Here is a 10882-nt window from a genome sequence, read left to right on the forward strand (position 1 = left end):
GAGACCAGTTTACCTCCTCCTCCGCGGACCTGATCCCGGATCGGGTCCAGGTCTCTGACACTAATCCGGGCTCTGGTTTTAGGCCGGCTCCATCATGGCCAGTTTGGTACAGCTGCGTAGACGTTTTGGCAGATTTTGGTAGAATATTCCAACTGTTTGTATGGCTGTCTGTCTCTACACAGATACAATGATGTCTCACCAATTTTAAAAACAAAAATAGCATATTTTATATTTATATTATAATGTGTATGCTTAATAAATAATTATTGTGACATTTACTCGCCTTTCTGTGTCATTTATTTAAGAGAGTCGGTGATTTACTTTTTTAAAACTAATTTAATGTCAGATTATGGAAGTTGATTAATTAAAAATGTACATAAACTACTGTACATTATGGTTTATACATATTAATATTACTATACACCTGTCTACAACAGTGCTATATTTTATATTACATTTTCTTCCAATATGATAACTGCTGTCTGTACTATTTTGTATTTGATTATAAAATGTAACTTATGTTTTTTTTTCTTTTATACTGTACATATTTGTTTGAGCATTTTTTGAGGGAGACTGACTAAGAACTAAGTTGTTTAAAATAAGAAATAAAAGGCCATCGACTGCTACACATGTGACAGATGAACTTGAATATAGAGCAAAAACAAATTGAGCTTTAACGGCTAATTTGATGCAGAACATCTGGACTGAGTTCATTTCTTGTCTCAAGGCCAGTTACCTTTTTTAAAGTTGTTTTATCAGAACTTGAAAACGTGAGAGAGTGGATCTGTCCCTTAGTGTTCTCAAATCTTAATTTCCAGATTAATAAAAGCTTGGATTTCTCTTTTGCTCGCTCCATAGTTTCGTCTTTAGACTTAGATTTAGACTTTATGGTCTTTTAACTGCACATTCACAATATAGAGTTGAGTGAGAGTACGTTGCGGGGCTCCGAAAAAAGAGAAGCAACAGAATCAAGTAAAAAGAGAAACAGTATAAATATAAGTGTGTGTGCAATACAAAGTATGTGCAATATAAAATGTAACATTATTAATTATTATAAGACAATTATGACTAATGGAAATATCAGTAGTAGCAGGATGTGTTGCAGTGAAAATAGTGAAATGAACGATAGTGCAAACAGGGTTTAAGGGGGGGGGGGGGGGGGGGGGGGGCGCAGTATTTGTCTCTCCACTTTGATGGAAGATAATCTATTCCTTAATTTCCTAAACTCTTAACAGAATATAACTCAGCCTACATCATGCTCATTTGGTTCTTGTTGGTCCGTTTCTTTGCTGGTGGACAAGCTGACAGTATGCTTTATCATGCAGTTGTTTGTCTTTTAAAGACTATTTTGGGGCTTTCCGCCTTTAATTTTGACTGGACAGTTAGGTGAGAAAGGGGGGAGACATGCAGGACATCGTCACAGGTCGGAGTCGAACCCTCGACCTCTGCGTCGAGGCATAAACCTCTCTGGACATGTGCGCCTGCTCTGCCACTGAACCAACCCGGCCACTTATCATGCAGTTTTAAAAGTAACCGGCAGAGGGCAGTGACGATGTAATAACTTTAATAATGAACTACACATCTGCTGAACCGGAAAGTAAACAACCCGGAATCGGTTCCGGTCTCGGTGAGGTTACAGGCAGATGAATAAAGATGGCGGCTACAGGAGCCGGGTCTCCTAGCAGGTTAGTCCAGTATGTTGTGGTCCGGTCGGATCTGGTCCACAAGCTGTCCTGGCCTCTGGGAGCCGTTATAACTCAGGCCTGTCATGCCGCCACCGCCGCCGTCCACCTTCACTACGGGGACCCGGACACACAGCAGTACCTCGCAGATCTGGATCACATGCACAAAGTGGTGCTAGGGGTAAGCTCGACACGGCACGCCAAACTCCAGTCAAATATTTGTCACTTTAGTTAGTACGGCGGTTATATTGCATTTCACAATAGACCAAACAACACATTACATCTGCTCAGGTTAGTTGTATTATTCGGCGATACTAAATTTCGTTAAAGTTACATTTTTAACCGATTTGCACGAGCTAACTTCATTCACTTTGTGTAGCTACCTAGCTAATTTAGCGCTAGCTAGTTAAAACACATGCGATAAGTTTATGAGAACCAGAAGTGAAGTGATTTTAATGTTTCCTTGGTTTTGCTAGTAAAAGATTTTGTGTGATGTGTAAGAGGAGTGCCGAATTTAAAATTGACTCCATGAGAGTGTAATAAGGTATTTAATGTATTTCTAGCTGGTATATTTTTGTGTTGATGAGCAAAGAAATTAGGAAACGATGGGTTTTTTAATGGAGTATGGTATTGTCTTTTATGGTTTTTTTTCTCCGTACAAGGTTACAGCTGTCATCAGTCTAACTTTGATGTCAGAGCAACTAAAAGTAAAGATAATATTGATTCTCAGTGATTTATAATTCTATTTAAAATCAAAATCTAATGTATTGTAAAGAAACCTGATGAAACTCTCTCCTTACATTCCAGCCAAGTAGCACACCGGCCCAGCTGAATTTCACTGATGCAAAGAACACATTTAGATTTACTTTTGCCTTCAGAGGTTTTAATGGCAAACAAATATTTCCTCACACGGAGCACTGGAAATGTGACATGCCTTGTTAATTTCTTTGACGGCGCTGTCTTACTGAGTCTGTACTGGTTTCTCTCCAGGCTCCGGATGAGGCCGCCCTCTCCGGGCTATCGGAGACCCTGACCCAGGCTGGTGTGGCCCACAAGCTTTGGATCGAACAACCAGAGAACATCCCCACCTGCTTGGCTCTGAAGCCGTGTCCAAAAGAGACTGTCCAGCCGCTGATGCGCAAGTTCAAACTCTTCAAATGATTGCTTTGAAAGACACTGTCCACCTATGCACTACAGTGCGTGTTAGTATCTAATTTCATCCATAAAAGGAGAACATCTGGAAGATGTTGTACTCTTCACCTCAGCGCACCCAAACATCTGTAATAGTGTCCGAGATTAAAGTTGAATAATGTGAAGTTCTTTTCTGGATCCATTTGTCCAGTTGGTCGAAAACAAACACAAAGGTAGCATTTGTATTGTGACTATGTTAATGCAGCTTAATGCAAAACAAGGCAATTCATTCTTTTTTGGGCTTATTGCCTTTGATGATAGGATAGTTGTAAGGAAAGTGGGAGAGAGAGAGGGAGGGGGGGGGGGGGGGGGGGGGGGGGGGGGGGGGGGGGGGGGGGGGGGGGGGGGGGGGGGGGGGGGGGGGGGGGGGGGTTGTGGAGGGCTTGCAGCAAAGGGCTGCGGGTTGGAACTGAATCTGCAGCCGCTGCAACAAGGACTGAGCCTCCGTACGTGGGGAGCTAACGGCTCGCCCCGGCAACTGATTTAGCCACAACAAAGTAAAATCCATTCAACACTGTAAAACCAACCTGGACCACGTGGTATGGATGGCGTCGACTTGTAGCCACATGAATGAAATCGCAGTTCTGGAGTGGTTTGACTGATGTAAACACGTCCAGAACATAAATCATCCGTGTTTAACTTGTCATGAGAATGCATGTTATTGCGTTGCCAATCCTCAATTTAAGGATGGAAACAGATCTGCTTTGTCATGTTTTGCTGTGGCATGACTCACACGAGTCAATGTTTTCATGCACAGTTACACTTTCTCATGTCCTTTGCATCAAATCAAATCTCTAGCTAAATGTCTACAGTAGGAACTGTCACTGCAAAAGTATTACCACAGTTTATGTTCTTCACAGTTTTTTTTAGTTTTTTTTTAGAAAGGAAAACCGGAAAACAGACGATCTGCTTAGATTCTCCCATCCTGCCTAACTTCTCAGTGCAAAGGAACTGCATTAATCATAAGGTCAGAGTCCCAAAACTCAAACTATATTAAACTGCTTCATGTTCATACACAGTGTAGCGCTATGCTACAAACGTTAGCAGCAAGTCTGCATGTAATTCAATCGGTGCTAAATTGTTCTACCTGTGAAATGGTATCTCAAGTTGTTTGATGTGATCATTATACGTCAAAACACTGTGACTGGTGAACTATGAGGAGTTAGCTTTAAAAGAGAGGAAAAGGGTTTCAGATGATGTTCAGGCCACATTTTTTCAATCATCTATGCATGAAGAACACGTGCTACCTCCTTTCTTCGCGGCTTATCTTTACAGCGAAAAGGGAAATCCCACCAGAAAATAAACTGGTTTTGTTTAGCTTCAAAGAGTTTCTTCATCCTGTAACTCTCCTTATATCGTGTGCATGCCTTTGGGCGTCTGACATTAGAAAGTCCTTATTCACACGAAGGCGTTTTAACTTTCATTTCTGTGTCTCTGGCTGGGAATGAATTCTTTCTTCAGCTGGTCTGGAAACAGATGAATGGACGTTTCTGGCATTAAGCTGGTGGTTGAGCTGCAATTTTCTTTGTAAAAAAACAACAACAAAAAAGACACCACACCACTCTGCCAAAAACATGTATTTATTATAACAGAAGGAACTGACTCACTGTTCTTAACATCTCCAACATGATGCATCTCATTTTCTCCGGGGCCGGTGGGGGGGCAACATGGGGGCAACATGGGGGCAACATGGGGGCAACATGGGGACAACATGAGGGCAACAGGGGGACAACAGGGGGACAACATGGGGACAACATGAGGACAACATGAGGGCCACATGAGGGACAACATGAGGACAACATGAGGGCAACAGGGGGACAACAGGGGGACAACATGGGGACAACATGGGGACAATATGGGGCCAACATGAGGGCCAACATGAGGGCAACAGGGGGACAACAGGGGGACAACATGGGGACAACATGAGGGCAACATGAGGGCAACATGAGGACAACATGAGGGCCACATGAGGGACAACATGAGGGACAACATGAGGGCCACATGAGGGCCACATGAGGGCAACATGAGGGCCACATGAGGGACAACATGAGGGCAACATGAGGGCAACATGAGGACAACATGAGGACAACATGAGGACAACATGAGGGCTATTATTATTAACTATTATTAGCTTTTGCCTACGTGTGTTGTGATTGGTTGTCGTGTTATCCAATCGCGTGCAGTCAGATTTTCCAACGCACGCTTGGTGCCGCCCCTCAAGATGGCCGACTTTCATTACTCGATGCCTGACCCTTAATCTGTCGGATTCTGGGTCTGGGTTTCCAGACCTGGATAAATAACTAATGGGGTTTGTTCTTTTGAGCAGACACTTCCTGGTTGGGTGGAGTAGAACTGAACTAGAATTGGCGGCAGCATGCTACCGTCCCTTAATAGCTTCTTCCAAGGTGTTGTTATCTTTTTATCTTTTTATTGGGTTTATCTTCTTGCCTTGACCTAAACTCATCTGTGACATGTCTGAGAATATCTGGGAATCAAACCAACTGAGATCACAAAGGCAGCCGATGTATTGGGAGGTAATGGGGCAGTTATCTAGCGTGTGACTCATCCTCAACACCACCCTTCTCCAGCATGCTTTAATTGGGTGCTTTCCAATAATTGTAACATTTGTAAACAACACAAAATAAATCCTAAGCAGACAACAATAAATAGGAATTCCCACAGATCCAAACGCGTGTTTTTCATCATGAGTCATAACCTCAAAGGAAGCAACCGACCAATTAACGTGTTACACACAATGTCATTACTTCTCGGAGTATTACCCCCCCTTCTCACGTGACTCTCCTTCTCAAATGGGATTTCACCTCAATGCCCAGAATGCAATGCGTAAGACGTGTGTGTATTGCAACAGCGTATGAAGCTGAGGAGCTAATAATCCTAATAAATGGATATTTTGCTGCATTTCTGCAACTAGTCTCTCCTGATTTAAATATAGCTCGGTGTACGTTAATTCAGGAAGACTTAATTTAATCAATGCTTTCTTCCTGACTGGAATCACCTTCCTGCTTCCTAACCAATCAGAATCTCCCACAAACTGCAAGGGCCAATCACAGAGTCACAACGCTGCTTTTAAAAGTCTGTTTCTCCCTTTGCTGTCTGCTGTCGTTGCAGGCAAAGAGTGCAACCCTTTCCATCACCAAATATATATATATATATATATGGACCAAGGTGAAAGTGTAAATGATGAAATAAAAATCTAACTTTTTGTGACATATTATAAGAATGTCTAATCTGTCATTAAATGCCTTTTGGAGATTTTTTCCATCTTTTCTTGGCTTCTTTATGCACATTAATACACTTTTTTTTTTCACCTGGGGGGCCCAAACTTTCAAGCCCCACTGCAGGTGTGAAACACCCTTTGATATAAAATAAGTTGTAGGCTCTAAGATTTATTTTTTCCCCCATGGCAACTACCATACTTTCCAGATGGATACAGATTTTGGGCATTTCAATTGGCTTGAAAAAATAGTGCAAAGCTGCATACATCAGGGGGGAAATCTCCCCGGGGGTTTAACCCCGGACCCCCATGAGGTTTGGGTTGAGCCCCGGCTGTTTACAATATCTGGCTCCGCCCCCTCTAATCTGCATCATGTTATCCAAACGTCTGGATAAAACTAATAACCAACAGTCAGGCTCTTTTATCCACCCTGCAAGAAGCTTCTGCCTTCGTCGTGAACGCGCCTGGACGCTCCGCGCGCACGAGCAGCCGTGTTTGTTTGTGTTGAGATTGGAAATGGCGGAGAGCGGAGAACGAAGCGATAACTTGGCTTTGCAAACGCAAGTGCGCCGTCATTAAAACGCGGATACCACCCACAAGGGATTCTCGGAGTTGCTTACGGTTTGCCTCTGCCGATGGGACATAAGTCGGACGGAGCAAAAAAGGCATTTTAGGAACAAGGTTTGGCTTTAGCGAGCTGGTTAGCCCGCTGAGCTAACCGTGCTAGCAGCCTGGCGTAAGCTAGCTTTCAAGCCGTGTGTGTGTGATTTTAATTACGCATGCTTGTTTGTCAACATACGATGACGTTAAATAGCTAGCAAGCCTGCTAACACGCTAGGTTGACTTCTCCCGGTTTCCAAGCTAAGCAAACATGACCGCTGCAGCTCACCGCAGACGTATTAACCCGAAGTAAGAGTGGATAAAAGCAGCAAAGCAGCAAGTTAAGCGGCTAACTGGCTTGTGTTCATGGGAATTAACCATCCAGCGTGACAACTCCCAGCTGGACCCCGCGAGCAGGACCTTCATCACAAGTTGACTAAACGGGTAAGCTAACTGAGAAACACCTCCGTTACATGCATGGCGACATGTCATCCTGATAAAAACAAAACACATGTTGAGGCCCTCCTAACATGCCTGACTCATTGTTGATTTTCCACATAACGTCGCTACAGTTGACCGACACCATCGTCTCTTTACTGGATATTTGATGTGTGCAGTGCTTGCTGGGGGCATTTTGCCCCTTCTGCAACACCACCTGCATAGACACACATCAGGCATGTTGCTTATGTAAGACTGAGTGCAAACTGTCCTAAGGTGTCGCTGGAGCTCATTTTGATTTACCTGCAACTTGACTGCGAAAAACAATGGCTGGAGCTTCGTGTCTGAATAGTGAAGCCAATGCGGAAGTGCCTTTCACCTGCATGCTTCCTGAATCCCAGCAGGGGGCGAGTCCACTGGAGTGTGCATGGAAGAGGATATGAAAGTGACTTAACTTTTACTTTTCATGAGTTTATGGTCTCAACCGTTTGTTTCAAGTCTTCATCGATACAGCGTGATGTTCATTTATTACGGCTGTCCTCGACTAATGAAATACTCAGTTGAATCACACTTACATGAATTTGTCGACTAATCGATTAGTTGATTTAATCGACAGAGCTGTGCATTTTTAGAGGTGGTAAAGGCTAGAAAAGCACAATATAAATGTAGTTAATTACCAATTATTCCTGCAAAAGCACCGTTTTTGATCCTATGTTCACCAGAAATGTGCTCATAAGTATCTTGGAAATGAGTAATTTAAGCATGAATAAGCATAAAAAAATGACTAATCAACTAAAGAAATCTTAGTGGACTAATACCAGAACCACAGATTACTCGACTCATCGACTAAGAGGGGACAGCCCTATTATTTAATACATTATGGTCCCAAAGTAGAACAGATGATGAAGCAGGGGATGCTTTAGGGTTGCGGCTGACGCTGGTTTTGCTTCACCATCACGTCCAATAATAGTCACATCCAGTTCTCCAAAAAACCAAGATGGCGACCGTTGAATTGCCAAACTCAAGACTTGAAAGTCCACAATCCAGCGGGCGACATCACTGCTGCTACGTCCAGTATTTATACAGCCTATGGCCCTGCCCGTTGACAACTTTAAGGATATCTCGACCTCTTTGCACATGGCGGAAAAAAACCTCTGGTTGTCTTTAATAAGCCACACACACACACCTCATGTATGGTGTTAAAAAACTCTAAAGTACATCAACAACATGCAGTCAGAGAAGATGTTAGCCTTCGCTTAACACTAATAATGGATCAAACTAAATTCACCTTAGTTGACTTTCTATTGGCAGTCAGTGCGTCCTTGGCCCGTTTTAAAGGTGTTTCTAAAGTAGACAAAACTTGTGTAAAATTTGTTAAAAATACCTTTTTGGAGTTTAAAAAGTGAATCTCAGCACAACAAATTATCAACAGCTTCAACCAAGGAAATGCATGATATGTCATCCTTAAAATAGAAGATATGAGGACTAACTCATTATGTTTTAGGAATAGACGATGACAAGGGTGGTGATGGCGCGGTGGATATGAGACGTGCCTTTTGATGTGGAGATCGGGGTTCGATTCCCACTGCGATATATCAACCATGTGTCCCTGAGCAAGGCACTTAACCCCTAGTTGCTCCAGAGACCTGTGTGTGTGTGTGTGTGTGTGTGTGTCAATTGTAAGTCACTTAGGATAAAAGCGCTAGCTAATGTAACAATGTAGACTGGCTAACATTGAAATCTAAATGATTTTAATAATTGCATTTCAAAGACATGTTCTCAAAGATGATTTAGGCCCAAATGAAACAGCATTTTACACTTTGTTAAATTAGTTTTTTCTTGTGTGAGTGGAGGAGCTTATTGATTGTTTGAAGTAAGCAGTAATTTGAAAGTAGTAAGTAATTATGACCTTCTCCAAATGTGAAAACAAAAAGTAGTACCGTAGTAGTTTGGTCATAATGGTCAGTCAAGCATTAGTTTTAGGCTACTTTTTGGTGGCATTTATGTGCCAGAATTGCCGTAGGGTAACATGTGACTTCTTTTTGGATGAATTGGTGGATGTGTAAAGTATGTGAAGAGCTCTGACTTTGAAATGTTGACATAAATCTCTGATATTCCGGCTGAAACAGGCTTTTAATCATGTTCAAGTTTCTTTTTAAGCTTTTCCGTTGGCTGCATTCACATTGGTGATGCAAGTTAGTGCAAATCAACCGCAGCAGCAACAACAGCTCGAAGCTATTTGACCTCATGTCAACCTAAAGTCCAGTCAGTTCAACTTATACAGCCGAGCTAATGTTCAGATGAATTTTTCTATTTAAAATCATATACACCATCGGTCAAAAGTTTGGGGTCACTTACAAATCTCCATTCCACTCCATTATAGACAGAAAGCAGCTGATCTGAGTGTGTGTGTGGGGGGGGGGGGGGGGGGGGGGGGGGGGGGGGGGGGGGGGGGGGGGCTGATCTTTAATGCAATATCTACATTGGCCATTATCAGCAACCATTCCTCCAGTGTCCAAAAGGCTCATTCTGTTCACTCAGCTGGTATTTTTAACCCTCATGTTGTCCTCGGGTCAAATTTGACCTGTTTTCAGTTTTTTTTATCACAAAAAAATGGGCCTTCAAAAAAACCACTGAAAATGTCCGCATTATAAATATCAAATAACTTTGAAAAAAACATCAAAAAAGCACCCACAACATTGAAAAAGTGACAAAAAATGTCAAAAAAGCGATAATAGTGTTTCCATGGTTGACGGGACGACGACACAAGGGTTGAAAAACATTGGAGAACCCTATTTTCAATTATGGAAGCACATAATGTAATCTGATTACAACTCACCTCAGGTGCCTACAACTGTCTATAATGGAGAGCAATGGACACTTCTAAGTGACCCCAAACTTTTGACCGGTAGCGTCCGTTTGGGTGATGCCCACCACGGCTATCAGACTACAATCTGATCAGTGCCAATTAGCATCAATACACACAATATTTAAGTAAGCTTCATGTAGTGACTTATAAGTAACAGAAATCATGCTTATCGTATTAAATGTTTTTTTTTTAAGCTATTTGTTTTTGTTTAATTAAAATCTCCCGTGCATTTTGCTACTGCCTTCTTTGTTTTGATGGAGCCGGCTGGAGCGAGCAGAGAGGCTGTTTGTGTAGTATTGGCATTGCAGGCTTTTCCATGTTGTCGCCTAGGTGAAAACATTGTAGCTGGGCCTCTCTGGGCTGATATGTGGCCCAGATAAGAGCCAGTTAGACCTCAGCTATCCAGTTCAAAGTTTGAGACTCTGCGGACTCTCCGAGTACATCCTACGTGTCAACAAAAAAACAAAAACACAGTAATAACAAAGTGAAAACAGCCTTCATTGTTTTATCGGTTATTCAAAAGACCCTTAAAGATGGATGCACTGTAACAACACGACAATACAAAGACTCTTAACCAGATCTTGTCCAAAATGGTGACACGCTAAAGCACTGTAGTTACCGTCATTTCTTTAGTAAACTGATTCATGCATACTGATGATGAGGAGGAGGAGGAGGAGGAGGCAGATGAAGGAGGAAATTGTTGCTGCTTGAAGATCATGGAAGAGACGCACAGAGTAGAATCCTATGTGTTTAATATTTGTTATATTGCAAGCTGTGGCATTTCCTTGATTAGCTCCACACACAAGCTGTTGAGCCTTACCTGAGGATGAGACACATTTGAGGCAAATGGTTGGGAGTGGGAGCCCC

At 42.5% G+C, this 10882-nt stretch overlaps 2 protein-coding genes across 2 annotated transcripts in view; both read left to right on the plus strand.

Annotated features, from left to right (window-relative positions):
- The first annotated feature begins 1601 nt into the window (after positions 1 to 1601).
- ptrhd1 (peptidyl-tRNA hydrolase domain containing 1) lies at positions 1602 to 2998 on the plus strand. Its single transcript, XM_034899710.1, has 2 exons — positions 1602 to 1863; positions 2673 to 2998. Exons 1-2 carry the CDS (start codon positions 1654 to 1656, stop codon positions 2841 to 2843), a joined length of 381 nt encoding a protein of 126 aa, XP_034755601.1. The 5' UTR covers positions 1602 to 1653; the 3' UTR covers positions 2844 to 2998.
- Positions 2999 to 6542: 3544 nt separating this feature from the next.
- ncoa1 (nuclear receptor coactivator 1) overlaps positions 6543 to 10882 on the plus strand; it is a 50034-nt gene continuing 45694 nt past the window's right edge. Inside the window, exon 1 of the mRNA XM_034900756.1 lies at positions 6543 to 7152. The gene's annotated coding sequence lies outside the window, so the exon portion shown is untranslated. The remainder of the gene's footprint in view (positions 7153 to 10882) is intronic.

Source organism: Etheostoma cragini, chromosome 18 (genome assembly GCF_013103735.1).
Source record: "Etheostoma cragini isolate CJK2018 chromosome 18, CSU_Ecrag_1.0, whole genome shotgun sequence".
Lineage (NCBI taxonomy): Eukaryota > Metazoa > Chordata > Actinopteri > Perciformes > Percidae > Etheostoma > Etheostoma cragini.

Bases quoted from the DNA above. Each gene is read 5' to 3' on its own strand.
- ptrhd1 (XM_034899710.1), top strand. From the start codon at position 1,654: ATGGCGGCTACAGGAGCCGGGTCTCCTAGCAGGTTAGTCCAGTATGTT. The intron at 1,864-2,672 runs GTAAGCTCGACA...GTTTCTCTCCAG, and splicing joins TGCACAAAGTGGTGCTAGGG to GCTCCGGATGAGGCCGCCCT.